This window comes from Macroventuria anomochaeta (genome assembly GCF_010093625.1).
Source record: "Macroventuria anomochaeta strain CBS 525.71 unplaced genomic scaffold BU25scaffold_9, whole genome shotgun sequence".
In the NCBI taxonomy this organism is placed as follows: domain Eukaryota; kingdom Fungi; phylum Ascomycota; class Dothideomycetes; order Pleosporales; family Didymellaceae; genus Macroventuria; species Macroventuria anomochaeta.
In genome coordinates, this window is record NW_022985370.1 from 710097 (window position 1) to 734879 (window position 24783).

The window sequence follows — 24783 nt, forward strand, 5'->3', positions numbered from 1 at the left end:
CATCGCCGTGCTGCAGATAAGCGAGGGCCCTTCAATCCGACATCAAGGACCAGCCTCGCGTTAGTGTACGAAGGTATACGTTCTTGTAGATTATCAATCAAACTCCGACTGAATACTCCGACGTCTTCAATACCAGATTCGAGGTTCATATATCTCGTAGTTCAGTTCAAGGTCGCATTTACCAATCGGTACTGCAACTTTCAGAATATAGTAACAGTTCTGATCAGTATGACAATGCGATTAGGTACTTGTCGGTCATTGAGCAGACAGTAAGCCAGCTTGAAGAGTACATATGGTCAATTCCTGATAGTTGTAGGTTAGCAAGAAGTCGACCAACGCCAACCCTACAAATTCCAACAAGAATGAAGTCGACATCCGCACCCATCACATCAGCAACAGAAGGGCACTACAAGATCATCGACCGCGCAACCGGGTTCGAGCAAAGGCAGGCCTCACGTCCAGACTTCGACCCTTTGAAGCCCATCACCCTCATCAAAAGCCCCGACCCAACGTGGACCTACGGCTCCGGCGTCGCACAAGACGATGCCGCCTTATCCTCAAAACACGTCGAAGTCGACCCGTACGCCCCTGACCGCCCCATGATAAACAACTACCGCCTCCTGATCTCCGGCATCGCACCCCGCCCCATCGGCTTCCTCAGCACCGTTTCCAAGAACGGAAAGAAAAACCTCGCGCCCTTCTCCTACTTCCAGGTCATCGACCACGACCCGCCCATGTTCATCGTGGGCTTCTCATCCCGGCCCCACGGCGCCAAGGACACGTTCCTCAACCTCAAAGAGACCGGAGAGTGCGTAATCAACACCGTAAGCGAGAACATGATCGAAGCCGTAAACGCTACGTCCATCGACGCCCCCTACGGCGTGTCGGAGTGGGAGATAAGCGGGCTGACGGAAGCACCAAGCTCCACTGTAGCCGCCAGCCGCGTCAACGAGTCTGTTTTCAGTGTTGAGGGGAGGGTTGTAGACATCAAAGAGTTCCACGACTGCGAGACGGAGAGGGAGGGGTTGAGTGTGGCTGCGAATGTTCTGATTAAAGCGAGTAGATTCTGGGTTCGGGAGGACGCGACGAATGACGAGGTTAGTAATATTGACGTTGAGAAGTTGAGGCCTGTGGGACAGTTGGGGGGGATGGCGTATGCGAGGGTGAGTGAGACGTTTGAGGTCCCCAGGCGGAGGTGGGTGGATGAGGTGGGGAGGAGTGAGGTTTTGAGGGGGTTGGAGAGGGAACACGCGAAGACTGGCGAGCGCGTTAGTGAGGAAGATATGGTTGAGGAGGCACAGAGGGTTAAGGTGGGAGGTAGTCAGGTCGGAGGAGCCGGTTGCTGAGACGCAGAACGGTGATGCGGTGCGTTGGACGTCATTGTAGTGAGCTGCGAAGTCAAGGCAGGAGGTCGTCAGAGAGGCGTGCTGTACATTAGACTTGTAACGATAAAAAAGGGTATCCATAGTAGAGCGCATGACAGACCACTAAATCATCATACGGTAGTCTCACCAGATCAGAACGCCAGCAACCACCAGCAACTGCGCTACGAATGCACCATGTCCGACCGGTATTCCGGGAGCAGCATTGGCGGTCTGCTCAGGAAGTCCACCGCTAGTTGTCGGAGACCCGGTTGCAGTCGCTCGCACACTGCTGAGGGTGGCAATCGAAGCTGCTGAGGTTGGGTCTCTGTCGTCGGTCTGTAGCAGGGTTGAAGACGCTTCGGGGACTGGTGTCTCGACAGCGCTCGTACGCGTGGCGCCCTGCTCTTCGTCCCCGCCGGAAAGCGTTGATGAGGACACCGACACACTCCCGGCTGGACTCGAAGTCTGTGCAGGTGCCGTTGCACTCACCGCGCTCGACCTAGCTGTCGTGCTCGCAATCCCCGAACTCGTTCCGAGACCAGCAGTAGGCAGTCCCGAGGGTACTTGGTTCGCGTCTTCCCCTCCACAATCCGCCGTTCCGCCCAACTTGACGACCATGCCTACCCCAGCAACTGGATCTTTCAGTCCGTTATCACTTTGGAACTTCTTTGCGTCGAAGACCTCCCCCTCCGCCGGCAACTGCATTGCTGCAAACTCTCTCCGCTGCGGATTAGTATACATCAGAAACACATACTGCCGATCGTCCCCCTGCTCGCCGAGAGCACCAGGGGCCTTGTAATCCAGAAGCGGCGGAGAACCGGTCTCGATGTTCGTCCCGCCCGCGAAGGAGAACTTGAAGTTGGAGCGCGCGTAGTGTAGCTTTCTGGCGCCGGTGCATGTGGTGTCGACCATGATGAGGGTGTAACGCGTGCTTGGGGAGATGCCGTTACTGTCGCCGAGGGCGAAGGTTGGTTCTGTGGCCACGGCATCTTTCCCAAAGGTTGTGCCGGATGCGAAACCATCGACCGCTTTGGCGGAGAAGGAGACTTGGATTTCTTTGTTGTTGAAGCCGGCGCCGAGGTCCAAGGGTATGATGTTTGGAATTTGTGCTAGGGCTGTTGAGAACAGAGCTGCGATGGTGGTAGTCCGTTGAAAGAAGCGGAAAGCCATGGTGGTGGAGGTGTATGAATATGATTAAACAATAGGATTCTGACGAATCGTGATGACTGCAACTGCTGTCGGCGTCGATACTAGAGCGCAGGCAAAATTGTAAATGTGTTCAGTCAGTAGCCCTACCATCACACTCTTATACGTCACTCGACGCGGGTACAACAGCATCTTGAGCATCCACACCGAGCACCGCCCCAAACAGTCACTCACTGCCTCAGACGGCAGCAAGGCCTACATTCTGCCATACAAGGCTTGTTTTCTGGTGATTTGCTGCTCTCCAGACGATTGACGCCTGAAATGTTGGGGTTGGCATGTTTGACGTCTTGTCAGCTGTTTCGGTTTCAGCAGCGTTTCGGTAACGACGATGCCGGGCGCCTCAGACACGGATGGATCTTCAGGCACGCAGAATGGATAGATCTTCAGGCACGCAGAATGGTCTGCCAATTTCTGTTCCTTCTCTCGGGGTAGCTGTGTGTGGGAACTCAAAGTAGCGAAGCTTTCCGGGATGCGGTGTGCCCTTGGTGCTGGAGCCATATCGTGCTCTGGTAAGCGCAAGCAGTGCTAGCCTTGCGCGATGAACCGCGATACATTTGTCGACACGGAGTTCTCGGACTGTAGCCCTCCGAGGAGTTTTCTTTGAATGAGAAACGCTCGCATTCTACCGCTAAAGGAAGCTCAACGGCTGTCTGTCCTTGCGATGAACCTGCCCGGAAAGGGCACGATGGCAGGGGCCAAAACTTCCTCCAGTTACTGGCTCCGGATCGGTGACGGGGCAATCGACAGTAGAAACCAAACTTTCCCCATGCAGCAGGTTGCGACCGTTTGTCGGATGCGATGGCCGAGTCGTGAGGGCGAGGCTCAGGGCAGGTGATCACGCGTTGATGGCGCCAAAAAAGGTTTCTAGGGTGCAATGACCGTCCACCGTCACCGTTGGCTGCCATTGCGCATTATGGAGCACCTGGACGAGTACAGTGCCTATGTGCTCGGTGCTGTGGGTGCAGTGACACTCTACTTCTTGTATCTGCTGCTTCGAGCAGACGCAGAGGCACATGTACCGTACAATGTCACGCCGCCCGAGCAAGCGCAGCCTGGCTGGAGGGGCCAGGCGCTGCAGGAGCCTACGCTGAAGGTCTGAAGTTTGTACAGGCCTTGGAATGCCATATGTTGACACAGCCAGGTCTCCGGCTCATCACTTATTCAATGCTACGCCCCAGCAACTGGCGAAGCCCTCGGGCGCGTCAACCCGTCCACAGCAGAAGGCATCGACCGCGCCATCGCCAAAGCCAAAGAAGCACAACTACAATGGGCACGCACAACTTTCGCCGAGCGCAGGAGGGTGCTCAAGACAATGCTCAACTTCATCCTCGAAAATCAGGAAACAATCGCAAGAGTGGCATGTCTGGACTCTGGCAAGACGATGGTGGATGCAGCATTGGGAGAGATTCTAGTAACGACTGAGAAGCTGCGATGGACCATCAGACACGGCGAAGAGAGCTTGAAGAGCGAGCGCAGAGCGACAAACCTGCTCATGATGTACAAGTGGAACGAGGTCCTGTACCAGCCCCTGGGTGTCGTGGCGGCGTGCGTCTCCTGGAACTACCCCTTCCACAACCTGGTCTCGCCCATTATCGCCTCCATCTTCGCTGGCAATGCCATCATTGTCAAGGGCTCCGAAGCCACCGCCTGGTCCTCGTCCTACTTCGCCTCCATCGTAACTCGCGCCCTTGAGGCATGCGGTCACTCTCCCCATATCGTCCAGTCGGTCGTCTGCTGGCCCAACGTCGCCGACCACTTGACATCTCATCCCGACATCAGCCACATTACCTTCATCGGCTCTCGACAAGTTGCACACCACGTCTGCGCCTCTGCTGCAAAGTCGTTGACACCAGTATGCGTCGAGCTCGGCGGCAAGGACCCAGCCATCCTGCTCGACGACCTGTCAGACAGCGACTTCAAGCGCGTAGCCAGCATCCTCATGCGCGGCACCTTCCAATCTGCCGGCCAAAACTGCATCGGCATCGAGCGCGTCATCGCGCTCCCCAAAGTCCACGACCGCCTCGTCTCATATATCACGCCCAAGATCCTTGCCCTCAAACCGGGCTCCATCCTCACTGCCTCCCCAGACACGCCCGTCGACGTCGGCGCCTCTATTTCCTCCGCCAGCTTCTCCAATCTTGAAGCTCTGATCGAGGACGCCGTGAAGAACGGCGCACGCCTCCTCGCAGGCGGAAAACGCTACACGCACCCGGACCACCCACAGGGCCACTACTTCACATCCACCTTTCTCGCCAACGTAACCGCCGACATGAAAATCGCCCAACAAGAGCTCTTCGCCCCGGTCTTCCTGCTCATGCGCGCCTCCTCCGTCTCCAACGCCATTGACATCGCAAACAGCACCATCTACGCCCTCGGCGCCAGCGTATACGGCTCCTCGTCCGCTGACCTCGAGCGCGTGGTGCGCGACGTGCACGCCGGCATGGTCGCCGTAAACGACTTTGCTGTCACGTACATGGTGCAACTGCCGTTTGGTGGTGTCAAGGGGAGCGGGTACGGGCGGTTTGCGGGTAAGGAGGGGTTGCGGAGTTTGTGTAACATGAAGGCTGTGACGAGGGATCGTTGGCCGGGTGTCAAGACTAGTATTCCGCCGCCTATGGATATCCCACTCGAGGGAAGCGGGGCGGGGCAGAAGGCGTGGAATATGGCGCAGGGCATCGTTTGGCTGGGTTACGCTCCAGACTGGCGAGGGAAGCTGAGAGGGCTGAGGGGGATTGTAGGTCTGTGATCTTGGCGCGAGGTGGAGTGGTTGTTTGCAGAGTCATATAGATCGGTATACCCAACGTCGCACCTGGTATCATAGTGCATAAGAAACGTCTGAAACGTTCAAACCCGTTCAACCCACTCATATCTACACCGTCTCAATGTACCGCCTAACCTCCCAATCCGTAACCGCCTCGTCCCAAAGCCTGATCTCATGCTGTCTCGTCCCACCAAAGTGGTCCACGAAGTCGTCCCCAAACACCTCTCTCGCCACACTCTCCTTCCTCATAAACTTATCCGTCGCCTCTTTCAGGCTCTTCGCCAACCTTTCTCCCTTGTCAGCTGCACCACCCACATCCTCTCCCTTGCCCAGCGGCGGTATCGAGATCTCCATCTTCTTCTCGATGCCCCTCCACCCCAGCGCTAAGATCGCGGCGAGCACGAAGTGCGGGTTGGTGTCTGCGCCTGGCACACGGACTTCGAAACGTGTGGCTTTTGCGCTCGCTGTGGGAGGCGCAATGAGTCGGATGGAAGCAGCGCGGTGCTCGAGGCCCCACGAGACTGTGACAGGCGCCCAGAAGTTTTCCACCAGGCGCTTGTACGAGTTTACATTGGGCGCCAGGATGGGCATGATGTCTGGAAGACCGTCGATGAGACCTGCGAGGAAGTGCCGGCCCAGATCGCTCAGGCAGCGGATGTCGTGGTATGGAGCGTTTGTGTCTTCGGTCTCGCGCGCGAAGAGGTTCTTGCCCGCCGCGTCGACGATCGAGACGTGCATGTGTCCGCTGTTTCCCGGCAGGCCTTCGCGCGGCTTTGCCATGAAGCAGGGGGTTATGCCGTATTTGGAGCCGAGGGATTTGACGACGAGTTTAAAAAGGGACGCTTTATCGGCCATGGCACTGATCTCGCCGAATTGGAGGGCCTGGTCATTATACATCAGTGATTGCGGCAGACTGGGGTATGAGGGGGAAGCTTACAGCTTCGAACACGCCTGGGCCAGACTCGGTGTGCCAGCCCTCAATGCCGCAGTTGAACTTCTCACACGCGTCGAAGATGCCGTAAAAGTAGTCCTGGTTGTGCACTGTCCGTGTGATGCTGTAGCCGAACATGCCTTCCGTCAGACTGGGCAGTGCATTCACTGGGTTCTCCCTCAAGAAGGTTGCTGTCCCACTCGAGTTCCTCTCTGGCCCATCGTGTGTCTGCGGCGCCCTGAACTGGTAGAACTCGTATTCAGCACCTGCCATAGCGCCATAGCCATTGTCCTTCAGCTTGTCCACCGCGCGCTTCAGAAGACTCCTGGGGCATGCGTGCAGTGTCTTGTGCGTGTCCGGGTCGTGGAAGGAGACGAGGAAGAACGGCACGTTGTTCTCCCAGGGAATGCGGCGGAAAGAGGACAGATCCGGGATGGCGATCAGGTCACGGTAGCCGTTCTCCTTGTTGGAGACACCAAGTTCGCGGAAGTAGGTCTGGTCGTGCATGTCCCAGCCGAACACTACACTACAGAAACCGAAGCCTTCTTCTGCTATGGACAAGAACTTCTTCTTGGCCATGAGCTTACCACGCAGCATACCGTCCACATCGACACCGGCAACCTTGACTGCGACATCATCTTTCAGGAGCTCTGGCAGAGACTCGACGGTTACGGGCTTGTCCTCGGCCATGTTGTCTGTGTTACTAGGAGCGAGGGAAGGGAAGAGCGCTGTTGAAGACGCTCGGCTACGTTGAAGGCGTAGGAGAGAGGGGAGGGACAGGCACGAGGGACAACACCAACAGATTTCTGTGACGGGTGCGGGCACACGGGCTGCAAGCTTCAGGTCTCTGGATCGTGGACGCGAATAGCTGAGCAGAGGCAGGAGCGGGACCAATGACGTGGAGGCGCGTCGGAAAGGAGGCTGCTAGCGCGACACAGGGCTATGCGGACAGCAGCATCTCACATGCCTGCACCTCTGCTATCTGCTCGTACACGACAATCCCTTGCAACACTCTGATAGCCACACGCGACAACGAACTTCCCAAGCAACATGGTGATGCCCCGCCAAATTTCACCACCATGATGCCCCACTAGATGGCGGGGTACGCCTCAGCTCTGTGCCACTTCATGTAGACAGCCGTGACAGCATGAAAGCTGTTCGTGCGCGTACACGAGAGCCACGCGATCGTGAACGAACCTTGGAAGCTTCTCGAGCTGCTCCAGAAGCTCTCACCGCTCCGTGACGCATTCGTCCCTGAGCTGTACGCGCCCGTCGCCGACATGGACCCTTATCGTCCATTATCTATCAGCCGCCGATTTCGGGGACGCTGAATACTACCGACCGTCACCATCCGTGAGCTTCCTATACACTTCAATTGAACGCTTCACACGCCGCCGCTACCATCTTCACGACATCGACAAACTACTCATCAGTCACAGGTACGCGATCTTGAGTCTTGGTGCTACGCTGGCAAACCTTCCCCGTTGGCAAAGAGAGATGACGCTTCCCACCATGTTTATATTAGTCATATGAACCATCGTGACTATAAAACTTCAAACATCGCCTCTAACGCCCGGGCAGAACTCTGATACCACACCCGTACCCCTCATACTTCAACATCGAGATTGTACAGATTTAACATGGGCCGTCTTGAAGGAAAGAACGCTATCGTCACCGGCGCCGCTGGGTAAGTGCTATCAGTTTGTTCCTAGAAGAAACCGCGCGTTATGTGGATCGACGACGTCCAGAAACACCATTTTTGAAAAAGATGGACAGTATTGGAAGTTTACGAAGATTGAGCAAGAGTTGGGGATCATTCGTGGCGAGAATATCCGCATGCGTATACGATTTTTCGAAACCTTGGCATCAACATACACAAGAGTCAAAATCGATGAAATCGGGTGAAAGGCGTATTCTGAATGGGCGCTAACACCGCACAGCGGCATTGGACTCGAGACATCGATCCTCTTTGCACGTGAGGGCGCCAACGTCCTCCTCTCCGACATCTCCGGTCCAGCTCTCGAGAAGGCACTGGCCAAGCTCCACGAAGTAGTCCCAAGCGCCAAAGACCTAAAGGTTGAGACCAAGATCTGCGATGTCTCCAAGGAATCCGATATTGAAGCCATGGTCGCACACGTCGACTCCTGGGGCGGTCTGGACATCATCTTCAACAACGCCGGTATAATGCACGCCGACGACGACGACGCAGTCAATACACCAGAGAAGATCTGGGATCTGACACAGGCCATCAACGTCAAGGGTGTATGGTTCGGCAGCAAGCACGCAGTTTTGAGCTTCCGCAAGCACGGAAAGAAGAAGGCCAGCGTTATCAACACTGCCAGTGTTGTCGGTCTCGTTGGTTCTGCTACACCGCAGTTGGCGTACACAGCTAGCAAGGGTGCGGTTTTGGCGCTGACAAGGGAGTTGGCTATGGTGCACGCTAGGGAGGGTTTCAGGTTCAACTCGCTGTGCCCTGCACCGCTGAAGTGAGTTTTTCCTGCAACTCCGTTCTTATCTACATACTGATAATCCCAGCACTCCCCTCCTCCAGGACTGGCTTGGTGACGACGCTGAGAAGCGCCACCGCCGCGAGGTCCACTTCCCCACTGGCCGCTTCGGTGAGGCTGTTGAGCAGGCTCAGGCAGTCCTCTTCTTGGCCAGCGACGAGAGCAGCTTCGTCAACGGCACAGACTTCGTGGTCGATGGTGGTATGACCAAGTGCTACACAACGCCCACCGGTGCGCCCACCGAGGCACCAAAGAACAATGCCCGATAAGTTGGTCATCTACATGTGTTTTTTGGATGAGTAACGGAGGGCTTCCCTAGCATGGAGCATGGTCTCAGCGGCGGTCAATGTTCGGCCAGAACGGGTACTGCATTCACTAAGGTGGTAATGACTAGAATATAGAATTAAATCACACAAGTCGCACGCCTATTCTCGTGCACTCGAAGAAGTTCGCATAGAAGTCCACGGTACCCAGCTGACTCATGTGTCTGACATTCTTCTTAGACCAGCCACAGCCATAGGTCAAGTTCCTTGGTGCTTTGGTAATGGTGAAATTCGCCACTCAAGCCAAGGACACAGAATATATCGTCGTGGTTTTCGATTATTAGAATAGTTGAACAGAATTACTGTTGTGGAGTATATCATCGAAAGGCATATTGTTCGCTGGAAGAGAGGAGATGATGAGCTCATGGAAGTAGATTCTAGTCGGTACAGTCACTTTTCGCGATCGTGGGCCACCTACGGTCCGATCAAAATGCTTATTTGAGAACTAGAACAATTCATGGAATACCGTGATCGACATCCTCTCTCGGAGCCGACATGTAGCAACCCATGTAAAGGGTCGGGCAGTCCCATGACGAGGTAGACAGACAGACAGACAGACAGACAGACAGACATCGAAATATACGCAAACGGGCTTCAGGATGGAATCTTGTATGTTGACAGAGCTCACGCCCAGACGCAATTGTGACATTCTTATTCGGAACTTTTGCAGAGACGCAAAGAACATAGAGTCGATGCATCTCGTTTTCGGTTTGAACTCGGTTGGAGAAGTAAACGTATAATGTATGTAGCACAGACGGGAGAGAACATCTTAAGCGCGTGTTGACCTTTTGGGAGAATATAGTTTCAGCAGATGTGAGATCGAGGATCAGCCTTAGACGAGCAAGAAGACAACCTTATGGCTCGTACGGAAACACAGAACCGCAGCCCTCATAACACGATGGCCCTGTAATTTGGAAGAGGACTTAGCTGCTTGTAGAAGCCAGACCTTATGCTCGGTCGAGGCATTGATGAACATCATTCCCGGTCTTCTTCATATATAGGCATCTGGCTTCTCTTTTTTCGACCCGTCACAAAAGCATGCTTCATTAGCAGCAAGATATTGGAGTACAATATCTGGTTGAGAAGAAGACTAGAGGTTGCTGACCCCGTTCAAAGTATCGTTCTTGTCCAAGGCATCATTCTTTCATACATGAGAGAAGCGATGACCAGGTCTCAGGATCATGCCTTCTCCACAAAAGAATTCTGAGCGCTGTGGTGCAGAGAAGAGAAGAGACAGATTTTCAGACGGAGTCATTAGCGCTCATAAGTTGAAGCGGATGCGAATCTGAACTGCGAGTTCAGAAGAACAATGAAAGCAGGTGTCGAATGGTGTGTAGTTGATGAACGAGGCCCATCGGAAATAGGCCTTAAATGGAAAGTCCTTCAAACACATCGGCGTACTTGTGCCGATTTGACCCACATGAGGCTCTGCGGTTGATGGGCGCTCCACAGCTTGAGCTACCCTGTTTTAAACCTGGAATAATTGTTAGCGCGTTTCTGCTTCCGTCATGTAGAGTCAAGTTCCGTGTTCATGCGACAGCGCATTTTACTCCTCGCTGTGCTCAACAGAAGCTGTTGTGCTTGCTCTGAGTGGAAGCAAGGGGACGCGGTACGGGTGAGGCTGCTCCACCCCATCAACCCAGTGAAAGTCGTGAAAACAAGAAGGAGTATCGGATCGCATCCGGAACTTCACGAGTCCTAGTGGTGCATAGCAGGGCCATTAGCATCCACAATTATGATGTCGATCCCATAACTTCCGAAAGATCGCAACACCAAATGTTTATACGACATCTGACGTCAAGAGCAAGCACTAGGTAAAATGCTTGTACGAACTTGGCAGCGTGCATGCGGCTCTGCAATTCTTCCTTCCTTCTTCTGGTACCCATATTCTGGAATTGGACGTTCATCTGTACTTTCTTTCTTGATCCTGATCTACGATGGCGCACAAACGTCGCGAACATGATTATGACTTCGAAGTACCCTGGCGACTCGTTGACAGCGACATTGCGCACGGCCTTGAAGATGACGAGGGTTCAGAACAACACAAGAGAAGGAGAAATCAAAAATCGCACAAGCAATCAATACGACACTACCGTCATGCAACGGGCAAATGGGGCGCTGCGCTTGAAAGCTTCAAGCCTATTTGGGTGCGTGATCCCAACATCCTAAGTGACAGTACTTTTCTAACAAGACTACAGTTCGCGATAGCAATCTCAACAGGCGGTCTTGGTCTGATCCTCGCCTCGCCCTTTCCCTACTCCGCACCCTGGCAACTGCGCCTAGCATCCGTTCTCTACGTCTTCGAAATCATCCTCTTCGCCGTCTTCCTCGGACTTACACTTGCCCGCTGGATAATATATCCACACGTTGCCGTCCGCCGCGCGCTCACAGATCCAGATGAACTGTGTTCCTACGCCATCCCGCCGATCGTGTTGATGACAATCGCTGCGCTGACGGCAACGCAAGTTTCAACAACAGCATGGGGTGGCCATGCGTTCACGCTAGTCGCGTATGTGCTGTGGTGGATTGGCATGTTTTGGATGTTCCTCACGGGTGTGGTGGTGATTGTAACGTGCATCTACACGGGAAACCAGATAGACCGCAGTATGACGCCTGTGCTGTTCATGGCGCCTGTGGGTCTCGCGACTGCGGGTGTGGAAGCTGGAAACATCGCAAATAACGCCGCTGAGATGAGCGCCAGGCTCGCGATCCCTATGATCGTTGTTGGCTACTTTGTAGTCGGCATTGCGCTGTTCATGGGTATTATCCTCTATACCCTGTTCTTCCATCGGTTGTTGGCTGCTGGGTTGAACCCACCGGCGCAAAGAGCTGGGTTGTTCATCCTGATCGGTGCGGCTGGCCAGTTGAGTTCTGCGTTTCAGATCTTGGGTACTGCGGCAATGACATACTTCCCGCAATATAAGCCGCAAAATACGAGTGCGACCTTTTGGGAACAGGAGACTGGTGCTGGGATCGACTATTCCGGATTGCTATTCGGGCTGCTTCTGCTTGGTTTCGACTACTTCACACTCTGCCTCGCGGTGGTCGGAGTTGCTGATGTCTTCGTAAAGAAGCAGTTCTCCTATACGCTGACGTGGTGGAGTGTGGTATTCCCGACAGTTACTTTGGTGACTGCGTGGCTGCAGTTAGGCAAGTCGATGGATTCGCCGACCTTCCGGGGCTTGACGGCTGCCTTGTATATGCTCGTCGTTGTTGTTTATGTCTTGAATTGGGTCGGCACGATTCGGGGTATAATTACTGGCGATTTGATTTGGGCCAAGAGCGAAGTGCAGAGGGAGGAAGGTATGATGAAGAAGGCGAAAGCCATGGAGAAGACGAGAGACAGTGGAGAAGTTTGAGCCGGCGTATAGTAGATTAAGCTCGTGCATCAAAGGTCATGTCCAATCCACATTTGTGAACGCGCATTGACATTTCTAGACGGCGTTGCTCGTGATCGTGTCCGATCAAATCTGCTCGGTACCCGGAACCTTTTCATAGCGAAGTGAAGGCCTGTACTGCATAGACTCGTTGGTGTAGTCGACTTTTGCGAGCTCAACAGAAGGTCGCATTAGACGCGCGTGGGTAGGATCGCTGATGTCCAGTGTCGCAAGCTTCTCTTCGGATCGCGTCACTGGAACAGTTCCTGTTGTGTTCGACCAAGTGCCCACACCCAAGCTTTCGTGTGCAAGTCGTTGTAGTTGTAGTGTTGATCCAGTTTGCCATTCGGCGTAGGCGTAGCGCAGTTTGTGATTGCGTTGAAACCACGGCAGCTTGAACAAGCCGGCAAAGATTGGCTCAAGCAGCATTGCTGCAAGCATCAAGAAGCCTCCCACGACAAGGATTATTCCGACCCCAAGAACACTGAACGAGTAGTGTTTCGAGCTTCGAGCTTTCTGCACGCGGATCATGTATTAGCAAGCTGTCTTCGGTCGAAATCAGGCTCTGTCAACATACCTGGCTGTAACAGGTCCTCCGGCAAGGCTCCCCCTCACAGAGGGTCCCTCCTCCAAGCCAAGACCCTCTGGCATAGTCAACGATGGAGTGCTGCATCGCAGCCAGAGTAGCCTGACCGACGTATTCCATCTCCTTCTGCCATTGATTTGAGGGCAATACTTTCGTTTGTATCGCTGTGTAGTTGTACCGTGGGTTGTAGGGAAACAAGGTCTGCCGCGCAAGCAGGGTTGGTACGCTTCTAGCCGTAAAGAATGATTGCATGCCTCCAGCGCCGTATGTCTGAAGTACGATTGAAAGTGGGCGTAGCGACATTCGATCCTGGGGGTTAGGGAAGACCCTTCGAAACGAAGCTTCGCCGGACACATACAAATCGAGGCAACCTTCCGGAGCTGGTAATTCCGGGTTGCAAAAGGTTCTCTCTGACACGCAGCCCAGCACTGCAGCAGGTTCGTCCGGAATGTACCACGTGCCGGCCCTGTCAGACGTTGTGGTCGCGGAAAACCATGGGTCATCCGTCCGGTTCATGTAGGCAACGCCCGATGGCACCAAGAAATACAAAGATGTTCTCGCTGTCGCCACCTGAAGCTGTGGTATGAAAGGTGCATCAAGGTACACATGATCCTCGGGGCTGGTGGATCGTTAGTACGCACTTGGATTTGTTTTTGCACCTTGACAACGGGGAAAGGGCCCGAAATATGGAACTTATAAGAATACTTACTAGACCTCGTAGTCACCCGTGCTGTCCGAAGTGTGCGATGTCGCGTTGTTCGCAATTTCGAAGGTATAATTGTACCAGCCTCCTCCGTAGTAATACCTTGTGAAGTTGACAAAGGAACGGTCTGGATCCACGGAGGAATTGGAGAAGCCGTTCGTAACCAGGGGCGCGCAATGCTCTTTTACTTGAACAGTCACGTGTGGCCCCGTATTCAAGCCGAAATGAGTATAGCTGTCAAGTGTTCCGGTGTCCAGTACCATGTTGCCAAACGGTTGTTTACACATGTCTGCTGCAAAGGGACAGGAAGCATTGCCGTCGAATTTGTACGGCAAAGCTGGAGTTGTCATAACCTTGCAACTGTCCGGTCTGTCGGCATCCCCAGTTTGGTAACACTGTGAAGCATAGGCTAGATTTTCAGCGGCTTTGCGGTTGAGGAAAGGCGTAATGTACTGCTGGCTCTCTCGATCGTCCATTTTTGGAAGGTCTTCATTGCAATCTCTTCCAACTAAGAGGATTTCATTGGCTGAGCTATTGGAGACTCTGGATGAGAATATACCTATTGCATATCTTTAGCATCTAGGACAAAAGCGGCAATGTGAATCTACCGCCAATACGTACCAGCAAATATGAAGCTGACCGCCAATGTTAAAGCTAACAACGTGGGCAACAGTAGCTTTCGAAACAGACTGGTTCCTCGTCGATGCCATGCGCGAAAGGCAAGTATGAGTTCAACAGCTGCATCAAGTGCGAGAGGCGTGTTTCTCAGTATTGCCTGCCGCTGGTGGTATACTCCTTCAGAGTGTCTGTCTGATGAGTATACAAAATGAAGTACACATCGAGTTATCTTCCAAAGACTACGACCGCTTGTACTGACGAACAAGGCAAGGAATGCAATGAGCAGACCTCCACGGTTGCGATCTAAAGTAAGAGTCGCACCTCGAACGCTATCAAACGATCGGTTTATCCAGAAGCCGAGATATATATCCTCATCAAGCGAACCTGGAATAGCATCCGTTGCCATACTCGTGACCTCAGAGTTGAACCCTCAATGTGCGAAAGAGATTCGAGGGCAGCGGAGCCAGGCGCTCATTTAATATAAAGCAAGAAATGATATGTTGGGGGCCGCATGTCAGCAGCCCCACAAGGAACATCCCTTAGCCTTGTGTGGTTGTGGCTGTTTCGTCAACCCTGCTCGGGCATTTGGCGCGCTGCAGTCCTGGGCGCCTAATGGGGTGCACGTTGAATTCCGGTATTATCTTGACCGCCATGAGCTCCGCAGGAACACTTTCTCGGCGAAGGGCTCAAAAGCGGTGGGGCGTCAAACTCTGCTGGAGGCTAGAATAGCAGCTGCTGACTTCAGCTTGATGCGAGATGCGTCGTTCTTCCTCTGACAGCAATGTTGTGATTTTAGAATGTGCTGGGTCATATAGATTTGATGCTGGCGTATCATGTACAATGAGTGGTAGGCGACCAGGATTGTTGTGGGGACACAGTAAGCCTCCTTTGGCCTTGGCAGCAATCCTTGCTCTTTTCCCAAGAAGCACAAGCTGTCGAACTTTCGATGAATGCAAGAAGAGCTCAGTCGTAAATAGCTGTCTGTCTGTCAAAATGTGGGGTTGTTTTTAGTCCGACCCGACATTTACAAGCTTAAGATCATCGAAGAGAAAGGAAGGTGTTAAGAAGTATGAAGTGGTGAATGGTGCTAGAAATAAAGGGAAACTATGCCTCTGTGCCTGGAAGAGTAGTAAATCAAGGCAGATGTGCCTGCCAAATTCTGCATCGGCGCTGACCACTGTTTGTTAAAGAGCATCGCTACTTTGGAGTCTCGTGTAACGAGCTGAAGGCCTCTTGTTGACGAATGTTTCAGTATCGATATGCGTGAGCTCATGCGAAGACAGTGTGAGTCGTGGGTGTCCGCGTTGACGAAGATCGAGGACGGCGAGAGTGTCTCCTGGGTCTATCACCGGTACCACATCCGTTGCTCCAGTCCAGGTGCCGGCACCTACACTCTCATGCGCTAATCGCTGCAACTGGAGCGTCGAACCAGCCTGCAACTCAGCATACGCATAATCGTAGTCCTCGTCATTTCTGAGTCGCCTAAACTTGAACAGAAAAGCCAGTATTTCATCAAGAAAGAATGCAAAAAGCACAATGATGCCGCAAACGGTTAGTATGATGGACATTCCTAGGACGCTGAAGGAGTAATGTCTCGAGCTACGAACTCTCTGCTAGACATGAACATCTCTGTCTAGACTTATCGTGTAGAGTAACGTACCTGACTGTAGCAAAGTCTTTCGCAGTCGCCTCGATCGCATAAGTCCCCGCCAAGCCACGATCCTCTTGCGTAGTCAACCAAAGAGTGTTGCATCGCTGCCAGATTGGCTTGGCTGAGATAAGGATATCTTCTTGCCACTGATTTGGAAGTAATGGTTTAGGTTGGTTCGCATAATTCGGGTTGAAAGTCACTGGTGGAACTCTGAGAGTTTATCTTGCGAGCAAGTTTAGTACGTTCCTAGCCTTGGAAAAAGCACTCATGCTCTGCGCACCAAACTGATGTAAAGTCATCGCTAAGGGACGCTAGTACTTCCGATCTTCGGTACTGTTCCATACTGTCATGAAGTCAGCTTCTTGTTTGGTATAGTCTTGATAGACTTCAACGCAGCCTTCTGGGCCAGGACGGTTGGGATTGCAGTACACTCTCTCAGTGGTACATCCGACCGTTGAAACAATGTGATCAGAAGCACAAGTACCATATTTGTTGAGGATTGTAGCTGAGAACCAGGGGTCTTCCGTTTTTTCCATGTAGTTGACGGACGGCGATACCAATAACAGCATGGTTGTAGCCGCATCGTCTACTGTGAAGTCGTCGATGAACGATATGCAGTGGCCGTAACGGGAGCCTATTTCGAGCTGGCTGACTGTGCTGAGCCGATTGTTAGTACGTGAGTCGAAGATGTCGACAAGCAGCGCTCATTTTGCACTAATGACTGCTGCAGCTGACAGATGGTATAACTCACTAGACTGCGTAGTTGCATCCGTAGCTTGAAGCTGAAGTGTTTGTGTCATCCCTGACCTCGAATGTCAAGTTTCTTCTCTAGCCCCGAGATGATACTTCAGAAAACCATCGGGAGATTGATCTGGTTCGACATCTAAGGGTGCGCAGTGATGCTTCACCCGCATAGTCAGAGGTGAGCCCTGATTCGGCCCAAGGTGTTTGTAGCCATCTAGCAGATCTGTTTCGATGACCAGATTGCCATGAGGTAACTTGCGCTTGTCCTTAGCAGGAAAGGGGCAAGGTGCGTTGGTTACAGTCGTGTAAGGTAGGGTTAGGGTGCTGAAATTCCGCATTCATTGGGCAATTACGACTTGTCTTTCCTTTGATAGCAGTGCTGTGCATATGCTAGGTGTTCGGCAGACTTTTGATTCAAGAAAAGGTGCGATGTACTCCCGTACAGCCTGGTTTGTAGACCTGAGAAAGGAGACGCCCATCAACTTGACGTTGCATTTGTCTCTCGGACCATAGATGAAGTCCGTCACGACTGGCTTGCAAGGATCCTTTGAAGTGTAAAAGACAGCGAATGAGTTTCCAGAAGCGCCGACCGCTTGCATTCACGTATAGAGCGAGAAACGCAATCCGTAGTCCGCCGCTTCTATGGCCGAGAGTTGATGTCGCTCCTTCTACTGTACCAACGGAGCGGTTGATCCAGAAGCCACGGTAGACGTCTGCATCGAGAGAGCTTGTGATGAGTCTGATGCTATTAAGTTCCGCTTCCATTCCTTGGGAAGAAGTATAGCAAGATGCTACAAGAAAGAGAAATTGAGGATTGCTGACGTCGAGGAAACAAGGCCGCATTGCACGATCAGGCTGGCGACCCTTTATCCCACATCCCTCAGCCAGATTACTCAGCCTGGCCCCTCAACCTTATCCGTCAGCCTGGCCCCTCAGTCTTCAGCCTGCAGTGCCAAGGGCACCGAGTTCTTTGAATGCGCTTGGCTGCATTCCTTGCACGCCGGGTTGTCATTGACTCTGGTCAGCAACGACGAAGGTCCTTGATGAGTGCTACATTGGGTCCATGTACTTGTAGATTTGAGAGCCGGGGCGCAACACAAGGTTCTCTAACAAAACACGAACAACTCACAAGGTGGACTGTGCCAGTGAAGAGACGGTTCGCCTTCATTGGTCAGTAGGCGCAACCGTTTGCTATGAAACGCGCTGAAGATGCTATGATCGTATTGCTGGCATATGGAGGTCGTCGCGTCCTTGCCAAAGATTGAAGAAGGGTCGAAGGTGTTGGAGGAAGAGATCACAAGCTGGGGAGGAGTACGCTTATCGAATGCGATTGGCGCGTTGTGGGGGAAAGCCGAGGCTCTCGTCTCCAGGTTCACATGTTGCCGCGAAGCAGCTCTTTGGTCACGCATCACCGCGTCTTGCATGATCCACGAGGTTCACATGTAAGGCGCATACGCGAGGTAGCTTCTGCGAAGGCCTCGTTCTCCAGATTACACCCACGAGCTTCCCAATAATCCAGAACACCACTCAGCGGAGCGCGAGCATTGAGTACATGGTGACGTTTGACACACCTACGCTACGAATGCCTCGCCTACGGTAGCCATGGCCGTCTTGTCGAAACCTTGGGCGAAGCAAGGCCTATCGGGCGCTTCGATCAAGTCGCTTGTAAACGAGTTCACCTCCCTCTATCTTCGAAATCGCACACGCATATCACGCGCCGTATACCTTACGCTCTTCGTCACCCTCATTAACCGCGTTCGCAATGCTATCGCCGAGCAAAAAGCAGCCTCGATACGGCGCGAAGCTCAACGCAGAACAGGGTCAGGGCCCAGTGAGGGTGAAGCAACTGGGCGAAAAAAGGTGGAATTGAACCGCGAGTTCTTTAAGAACTTGTTGCGGCTGCTGAAGATCTGTATACCCGGATGGAGGAGTAAGGAGTTCAGACTCATCATCAGTCATAGTGTCTTCTTGGTGCTGAGGACAATGATCAGTTTGTATGTCGCCGAGCTTGATGGAAGGCTCGTCAGTAGTCTGGTGCGGGGGAAAGGGAGCGAGTTCCTGAAAGGGCTTGTGTGGTGGATGACAGTCGCTATCCCGGCCACCTTCACAAACTCGATGGTACGTGGTCTCATGCTTCGAACGTAGGAATGAAGACGTGCAGGCAACTGACACGCGCAGCTCTCCTACCACCAATGCAAACTATCATTGCAATACCGCACACGACTCACGAATTACATCCACAACAAATACCTCTCGCACATGACCTTCTACACACTCTCTGCTCTCGACGACCGAATCAAAAATGCCGACCAGCTCATCACGGTAGATGTAGCCAAGTTCGCGAACAGTCTTGCGGAACTATACTCGAACCTAGCAAAGCCTGTGCTCGATATCATAGTATACAACTACTCGCTGTCACGGAGCGTAGGAGGAGAAGGTCTCTTCTTCATGAGCTTGCTCGTCCAGCTATCTGCGACCGTCATGCGCGCGCTCACTCCACCCTTTGGCAAATACGTCGCAGATGAAGCGAGACTCGAGGGCGAGTTCAGATTCCAGCACTCGCGGCTCATCGACTCCAGCGAAGAAGTGGCACTGTATCACGGCCATGAGGCGGAGAAAGACACACTGGACAAGGGTTACTTCACGCTTATCAAGCATGTCAACAGGATACTGAGAAGACGTCTATACCACGGTGTCATGGAGGACTTCGTGATCAAGTACTTCTGGGGTGCGCTGGGGCTTCTGCTCTGCAGTGTGCCTGTGTTCTTCCAGGTTCCCGGACAGAACGCAAAGAACATGGGCGACCGGACAGAAAGCTTCGTGACCAACCGTCGCATGCTACTCATGTCTTCTGATGCCTTCGGCCGCGTCATGTTCTCCTATAAAGAGATCACTGAGCTCGCCGGCTACACGTCGCGCGTGTCTACCCTGCTGGACGTCATCGACGACATCCAGGCTGGCCATTTCGAGAAGAAGCTCGTTTCATCCGCCGATACAGAAGAGAATGCTGCCGTACTACGCGGCCGCGGCACGATCACAGAAGGCGAAGACATCAAGTTCGTCGACGTGCCCATCGTGTCACCCAACGGCGACGTACTGGTGCGCAAGCTGTCATTCACCGTAAAGCCAGGCGATCATCTTCTCATCGTCGGTCCAAATGGCTGCGGAAAGTCGAGTTTGTTCCGCATCCTGGGCGGTTTGTGGCCTGTCTACGGTGGCACAGTACGCAAGCCACCTTTCGAAGACATATTCTACATCCCTCAACGCCCATACCTTTCTCGGGGAACATTGCGTCAACAGATCATTTACCCTGACAACTTGCGCGAGATGCGCGATAAGGGCATTACAGATGATGACCTATACAGCATCCTCGGTGTAGTCGAAATCGAATCCGTAGTCGACCGTCCAGGTGGTTGGGACGCTGAGCAGGAGTGGACAGATGTGCTATCCGGCGGCTTACAGCAGCGAGTCGCTATGGCACGATTGTTCTATCACCGACCTCGGTACGCGATCCTGGATGAGTGTACAAGCTCTGTAACGCTGGAGATCGAGAGGGTGATGTACGATGAGGCGAAGAGGCTAGGTATCACACTCATGACCGTCTCGCACAGGAGGAGTCTGTGGAAGTACCATGAGAAGATCTTGCAGTTCGATGGGCAAGGAAGGTATGTGTTCACAAAGCTGGACGCAGAGAGAAGGCTTGCGCTTGAAGAGTAAGTTGATTGATCCGACGTTCTGCAACTTTAGATGCTAATAAATTACAGCGAGAAGGAGGACATTGAGCTGCAGCTGCGAGCTGTCCCGGACATTGAGGAGAGGATTGCGGAACTGGAAGCCTCAATGTGACGACAGCGGTGAAGGGCCCGACGGATATGCAACCAGCCCAACCAGTACTTCTTAGCTTTCTGCTAGCTGTTCTTATGGACAGCATCAGAATGGTAGAGAATGACACAAGAATAGCAACTGATATGATGCATGTGAGAGTGAAGTAATTGCGGACAGCTAGATCCATGTCAAGTGGGGCCTCTCTGTATTAGCGCGCGCTAGTCGGCGAATCAAGTTTCCGTGTTCTCGAAGCTCAGACGCGTCTCCCTGCAACTCTCCACAAAACACAGCTCGAAGCTGCCGAGTCAACACGCAACTGCGTCCGGCAGCAGCCACACCACCATGTTGCAATTCAAGGTCGGCCAGAGGCTCGAGACAAACACCCATCGGACGGGCATTGTCAGATATGTTGGGCCTATACACGTCGCAGAGGGTACTTGGCTCGGCATCGACCTGCAAGAGCCCACAGGAAAGAACGATGGTTCTGTTCGCGGCGAGCGTTACTTCGACTGTCCGCCTCAGCATGGTCTCTTCGTGAAAGAGACAGATATCCTCCAAATTCTCTCGCAGCCAGCACCGAAAGCTGCAGCACCGAAGCCTAAAGCCGCTGCGCCTGCCCCGAGGTCACGACCCTCGAGCGTCGTTGCGCCTAGGCCAGCATCGACTCGACCTGCCAGCGTCACCTCCCCCCCGGCTGGCTCGAAGGCGCCCAGCCATACAAAGCGCCAGTCCGTTGCACCTGCTGCCCCTCGGACCCCACTACGAGGTCCAGCGCGCAAGCCCAGCGTTGCCAGTGCTTCCACCGCAGCCCCTTCCCCACCCCCTACACGACCTTCAGTCACCTCGAGACCAAGCACATCGTCAGTCACGTCGGCATCACAACCGCAAAACCCATTGAGGACGTCAACAAGAGATGGTAACGTTGATGCGTTACAGACGAAGATCAAGCATTTGGAGAAGCAACATTCGGAGGATCAGGCACGTCTGAAAGAGCTGTCGCAAGCAGAAAGTGAGCGCGACAAGTATCACGGGATCCTACAGAAGCTGCAGGCAAAATGTCAGACGTTTCACCAAGAGTCTCTAGACGCCAAGGAACAACTGAAGAAGGTCCAGGAAGACAATGAGCGGCTTACTAAGGAAGGGCAAGATCACGAGTTCGATCTGGAAGACGCCTTGCTTGAGAAGGAGATGGCGCAGGAGCGCGCCGAGCAAAATGAAAGTGAACTGGAGGCGCTACGTGCGAAGGTGGAAGAGCGGGATCTTGAGCTGGAGATTCTCCGGGAGGAAGCAGAAGCGTTTACTGCGGATATGTCCGAAGAAGAGAAGGAGCAGGCTGGCTACTACCGATTACAACACGAGAACGATCGTCTTCGTGAGGCGTTGATGCTGTTAAAAGAGGTCACCGAAGAAGAAGCGCACAATAACAAGGCTCGGATCGACGAGCTGGAAGAGGATTCTTCTCAACTGGAGACGTTACAAATGGAGCGCGAGACGTTGCAACATCAACTAGTCGAGGCTCAAGGCATCGCAGAGCATCTGAAAGCTCAGGTCAACGACAGGAATGAGTTGGAAGATGTTGTCGAAGAAATGTCAAGCAAGATCCAGGATCTTGAGAGCAGAGTACGGGACCAGGAACTTACAATAACAGACCTGGAAAGTTTGAAGGAACTGAACGAAGAATTACTGGATCAACAAGACGAGGAGACCAAAGAACTACGTGCGGAGTTCGAGACCAAGGAGATTGAGCTTGAACAGCTCGGTGAGCGTGCACTCGACCAAGCGGTGACTATTTCGGATCTGGAAGAAACGAACACGAAGTTCAGGGACCTTGTTACCGAGCTGCTCGCGCAAATCAAGGAAGCCGAATCGACAAAAACAATGACAGAAGCCCAAGTCAAGGACACGACGGGCCGAATCAACGAAGTCATGGATGTCAACCGACGTCTCCGTGCTGCAGAAGTCAATGCAACAAGCAAAGAGATCACCTCAGAGCTCCGTCAACTCAAGGTCGACCAGACGACGGAGATGCTGGAAATTCTAAGCGAGACACAATCTCAAGAGTTCGGCAGAAGTGAGTCAATGCAGGCCTACTTCACAGCAAAGCGCATCACGTTCAAATCGTCTGTACTGAGCAACCTCTTGGCGAACGCAGACAAGCATGCAACTCACAAGGGCGGCGTTGAGGAAGCATCCTCGAAGCTGCTATCTATTGAGGCCAGCTACTACCTCGCAAACCTGAAGAGTGGAAGCAACCGTATTTCATCCGCGATGGCAGTGTCGACGCTACCACAGTTCGCAACATTTAGCCCTGCATATGCTGAGCTGGTCGCCGTCGAGAGGAACCTGGATCAAGGACTCGAGGCACTCAAGGCCGATAGAGTCAATTTCTCGGAGATGGCAAAATCGTTTGGTGGCTCAACAGAAGTGTACAAAGCTGTTCTTGCTTCCCACCAGAAAGTGCTGGCAGAACGACCCGAAGACGAGACGATGTTGCGGGTTAGCTCGATTACCGCAAGCTTGACATACCTCGATTCTACCTGTACAGCCATGATCGCAATGCTGAAGTCCTGGGCGGCTACTAGCGAAGAGCTTGTAGATGAAGCACAGGCTGTTGTGGACCGCTTCGCAGCACCATCTGCGATCTGCAGCAAGAGCATGTTGGCTGCCACACGGTTGCAGAAGACGTGTAGCGATCGAAGGGGAGATGGTTTGTATCCTCAGTTTAATGGCGATCTTGGCTCGGTTATCGAAGCTGAAGAGTACCTCACCAAAGCTGCTCGCGATGCAGCTAAGTGGTCGCACACCGCCGTGGAAGTGTTGAGGCGATCAGTCGATCCCGACGGTACACTTGTGGAACCTGTTGACCTCAAGGATCTATTGGTGCCCTTCTGGACTGATCACTCGAGTAAGCTCGACAATCTTAGCTCTTCGCTGAACAGCTGGAACGAGTATGCTTTGCTGCTCAAAGACAGTGTTGAGATCCAGCACGGCCCTGCGCCCTGGACAGAGAAGGCGAAGGAGATCGAGGCAACCAGAAGACAGGTCGATGAAGCAGCTACCAAGCTCCAGTCGATTACCGCCGAGCATCAGGCGACGCTTCTGAAACTGCACGAGCGCGAACAAGTTATCGAGACCAAGGAACTAGAGATCGAACATTTAGCAGCCAAGAACCGCGAAGCCACGACCAAGAGCGAAGACGTCCAACGCCTGCAAGACGAGATCGAGGAAGCGCAGGCCGAGATCAAACAGTTGCAGAAGCAAGATAAAGTCCAGAAGCAAGAGATCGAGGACTTGAACAACAAGCTGGCACACGCCGCGCAATATGAGCCCACAGAGTCAGAGAAGGCGCCTGCTGCTGCAACACCCGGACCCGAACCTGCGGACGCGTCGTCACGCAGTGCGCCAGCAAGCCTGATGTCCCTCCTCGATGCCCTTCAGGTCGAAAACCGCTGGTTACGCCAGAAAAACCACAGCGACGCTTTCGGTGCGAAGCAGTTGGATCTCCTCAAGTCTATGCGACCTATCGAGAAGCGTGAAGCAAGCAAGCTGTCTGCTGCTACCGATAGTCTACTCAGCTTGGCTTGGTTGACAGATGACTTTGAACAGCCTGAGATGCTCACCAGCATCTCCAGTCAGCAGAATGATGCTGAGGCCAATATCAAGCACGATAAGCCTGCGCCTCTGACACGGACTCGTCGGTCTAGGAGAGCACCACTATCTTTGTCACCTCTCCAGACACAGCTCGAATCGATCAAGAACAATGGGCGCTTTGACTGGTCTGGTCTGGAAGATCTGAGCTTCGCAGACCTGTCGCCGACAGTGGAGCATTTTGATAGTGAGATGATGGGGTTGCTGCCATTGAAGAGTATCATGGCACTTTAACGGCTGTTAGCCGCTATGGTGATGGATGCATGGCTTCGGCATTGCAATGGAGTTACTTATTATGCGATATACCCCCATAGTGGCACGGTGTGCTGCTTGCATTGGATAGAGATTCGCGAATCTATCTGTGTTATCTATGTGTAGTACACATTCTAGACGTGGCCATGTTGGTTGTGATTAGTGTTATATGGACGTGGTTCTTGCGGCAATGAGGACGAAGCCCGGAGACGCATGGCTGACGTTGGAGTAGAAGAACAGGGAACAAGCGATACCGACGTACATCTCCTCGAGGCTCCCAACGATGA

At 53.1% G+C, this 24783-nt stretch overlaps 11 protein-coding genes across 11 annotated transcripts; 6 read left to right on the forward strand and 5 right to left on the reverse strand.

Moving 5' to 3' along the window:
- The first annotated feature begins 142 nt into the window (after positions 1-142).
- On the forward strand, positions 143-1427 carry BU25DRAFT_274322 (uncharacterized protein). The gene is made up of 2 exons (XM_033701862.1): positions 143-269; positions 317-1427. The coding sequence occupies exons 1-2, from the start codon at positions 229-231 to the stop codon at positions 1344-1346; spliced, it is 1071 nt and encodes a 356-aa protein (XP_033563981.1). The 5' UTR covers positions 143-228; the 3' UTR covers positions 1347-1427.
- BU25DRAFT_274319 (uncharacterized protein) lies at positions 1428-2682 on the reverse strand. Its single transcript, XM_033701861.1, has one exon. The coding sequence runs from the start codon at positions 2532-2534 to the stop codon at positions 1509-1511; it is 1026 nt and encodes a 341-aa protein (XP_033563982.1). The 5' UTR covers positions 2535-2682; the 3' UTR covers positions 1428-1508.
- A 574-nt stretch (positions 2683-3256) lies between these two features.
- BU25DRAFT_274325 (ALDH-like protein) lies at positions 3257-5378 on the forward strand. The gene is made up of 2 exons (XM_033701863.1): positions 3257-3663; positions 3712-5378. The coding sequence occupies exons 1-2, from the start codon at positions 3445-3447 to the stop codon at positions 5314-5316; spliced, it is 1824 nt and encodes a 607-aa protein (XP_033563983.1). The 5' UTR covers positions 3257-3444; the 3' UTR covers positions 5317-5378.
- Positions 5340-7112, reverse strand: BU25DRAFT_364116 (glutamine synthetase/guanido kinase). Its single transcript, XM_033703777.1, has 2 exons — positions 6269-7112; positions 5340-6213 (listed from the first exon to the last, which is right to left on the reverse strand). The coding sequence occupies exons 1-2, from the start codon at positions 6950-6952 to the stop codon at positions 5440-5442; spliced, it is 1458 nt and encodes a 485-aa protein (XP_033563984.1). The 5' UTR covers positions 6953-7112; the 3' UTR covers positions 5340-5439.
- A 726-nt stretch (positions 7113-7838) lies between these two features.
- BU25DRAFT_409055 (NAD(P)-binding protein) lies at positions 7839-9183 on the forward strand. Its single transcript, XM_033705970.1, has 3 exons — positions 7839-7949; positions 8203-8748; positions 8798-9183. The coding sequence occupies exons 1-3, from the start codon at positions 7903-7905 to the stop codon at positions 9036-9038; spliced, it is 834 nt and encodes a 277-aa protein (XP_033563985.1). The 5' UTR covers positions 7839-7902; the 3' UTR covers positions 9039-9183.
- Positions 9184-11200: 2017 nt separating this feature from the next.
- BU25DRAFT_324490 (C4-dicarboxylate transporter/malic acid transport protein) lies at positions 11201-12208 on the forward strand (the record flags this gene model as incomplete). The annotated part of the gene is made up of 2 exons (XM_033702272.1): positions 11201-11239; positions 11291-12208. Coding segments are annotated over 2 exons (957 nt in total), but the record flags the coding sequence as incomplete, so codon positions are not given.
- Positions 12209-12503: 295 nt separating this feature from the next.
- On the reverse strand, positions 12504-14978 carry BU25DRAFT_274351 (uncharacterized protein). Its single transcript, XM_033701864.1, has 4 exons — positions 14380-14978; positions 13765-14317; positions 13047-13674; positions 12504-12985 (listed from the first exon to the last, which is right to left on the reverse strand). Exons 1-4 carry the CDS (start codon positions 14780-14782, stop codon positions 12557-12559), a joined length of 2013 nt encoding a protein of 670 aa, XP_033563987.1. The 5' UTR covers positions 14783-14978; the 3' UTR covers positions 12504-12556.
- A 495-nt stretch (positions 14979-15473) lies between these two features.
- On the reverse strand, positions 15474-16141 carry BU25DRAFT_274367 (uncharacterized protein). The gene has a single exon (XM_033701866.1). It carries the CDS (start codon positions 15942-15944, stop codon positions 15561-15563), a length of 384 nt encoding a protein of 127 aa, XP_033563988.1. The 5' UTR covers positions 15945-16141; the 3' UTR covers positions 15474-15560.
- Positions 16142-16937: 796 nt separating this feature from the next.
- On the reverse strand, positions 16938-17745 carry BU25DRAFT_274356 (uncharacterized protein). Its single transcript, XM_033701865.1, has one exon. It carries the CDS (start codon positions 17612-17614, stop codon positions 17186-17188), a length of 429 nt encoding a protein of 142 aa, XP_033563989.1. The 5' UTR covers positions 17615-17745; the 3' UTR covers positions 16938-17185.
- Positions 17746-17906: 161 nt separating this feature from the next.
- Positions 17907-20715, forward strand: BU25DRAFT_438737 (uncharacterized protein). Its single transcript, XM_033709075.1, has 3 exons — positions 17907-18889; positions 18950-20484; positions 20536-20715. Exons 1-3 carry the CDS (start codon positions 18374-18376, stop codon positions 20615-20617), a joined length of 2133 nt encoding a protein of 710 aa, XP_033563990.1. The 5' UTR covers positions 17907-18373; the 3' UTR covers positions 20618-20715.
- Positions 20716-20938: 223 nt separating this feature from the next.
- BU25DRAFT_438738 (uncharacterized protein) lies at positions 20939-24441 on the forward strand (the record flags this gene model as incomplete). Its single annotated transcript, XM_033709076.1, has 12 exons — positions 20939-21456; positions 21496-21703; positions 21734-21841; positions 21881-21994; positions 22025-22185; positions 22216-22378; positions 22415-22555; positions 22589-22720; positions 22754-22921; positions 22958-23020; positions 23051-24227; positions 24332-24441. 12 exons carry the CDS (start codon positions 20939-20941, stop codon positions 24367-24369), a joined length of 2991 nt encoding a protein of 996 aa, XP_033563991.1. The 3' UTR covers positions 24370-24441.
- Positions 24442-24783: the final 342 nt, after the last annotated feature.

Bases quoted from the DNA above. Each gene is read 5' to 3' on its own strand.
- BU25DRAFT_274322 (XM_033701862.1), top strand. From the start codon at position 229: ATGACAATGCGATTAGGTACTTGTCGGTCATTGAGCAGACA. The intron at 270-316 runs GTAAGCCAGCTT...TGATAGTTGTAG, and splicing joins TGTCGGTCATTGAGCAGACA to GTTAGCAAGAAGTCGACCAA.
- BU25DRAFT_274319 (XM_033701861.1), bottom strand. From the start codon at position 2,534: ATGGCTTTCCGCTTCTTTCAACGGACTACCACCATCGCAGCTCTGTTC.
- BU25DRAFT_274325 (XM_033701863.1), top strand. From the start codon at position 3,445: ATGACCGTCCACCGTCACCGTTGGCTGCCATTGCGCATTATGGAGCAC. The intron at 3,664-3,711 runs GTCTGAAGTTTG...TGACACAGCCAG, and splicing joins TGCAGGAGCCTACGCTGAAG to GTCTCCGGCTCATCACTTAT.
- BU25DRAFT_364116 (XM_033703777.1), bottom strand. From the start codon at position 6,952: ATGGCCGAGGACAAGCCCGTAACCGTCGAGTCTCTGCCAGAGCTCCTG. The intron at 6,214-6,268 runs GTAAGCTTCCCC...TATAATGACCAG, and splicing joins GCCCAGGCGTGTTCGAAGCT to GCCCTCCAATTCGGCGAGAT.
- BU25DRAFT_409055 (XM_033705970.1), top strand. From the start codon at position 7,903: ATGGGCCGTCTTGAAGGAAAGAACGCTATCGTCACCGGCGCCGCTGG. The intron at 7,950-8,202 runs GTAAGTGCTATC...AACACCGCACAG, and splicing joins ATCGTCACCGGCGCCGCTGG to CGGCATTGGACTCGAGACAT. The intron at 8,749-8,797 runs GTGAGTTTTTCC...TGATAATCCCAG, and splicing joins CTGTGCCCTGCACCGCTGAA to CACTCCCCTCCTCCAGGACT.
- BU25DRAFT_274351 (XM_033701864.1), bottom strand. From the start codon at position 14,782: ATGGCAACGGATGCTATTCCAGGTTCGCTTGATGAGGATATATATCTC. The intron at 13,675-13,764 runs GTAAGTATTCTT...ACGATCCACCAG, and splicing joins ACGGGTGACTACGAGGTCTA to CCCCGAGGATCATGTGTACC. The intron at 12,986-13,046 runs GTATGTTGACAG...ATCCGCGTGCAG, and splicing joins GGAGGACCTGTTACAGCCAG to AAAGCTCGAAGCTCGAAACA.
- BU25DRAFT_274367 (XM_033701866.1), bottom strand. From the start codon at position 15,944: ATGTCCATCATACTAACCGTTTGCGGCATCATTGTGCTTTTTGCATTC.
- BU25DRAFT_274356 (XM_033701865.1), bottom strand. From the start codon at position 17,614: ATGCGGCCTTGTTTCCTCGACGTCAGCAATCCTCAATTTCTCTTTCTT.
- BU25DRAFT_438737 (XM_033709075.1), top strand. From the start codon at position 18,374: ATGGCCGTCTTGTCGAAACCTTGGGCGAAGCAAGGCCTATCGGGCGCT. The intron at 18,890-18,949 runs GTACGTGGTCTC...TGACACGCGCAG, and splicing joins CCACCTTCACAAACTCGATG to CTCTCCTACCACCAATGCAA. The intron at 20,485-20,535 runs GTAAGTTGATTG...AATAAATTACAG, and splicing joins AGAAGGCTTGCGCTTGAAGA to CGAGAAGGAGGACATTGAGC.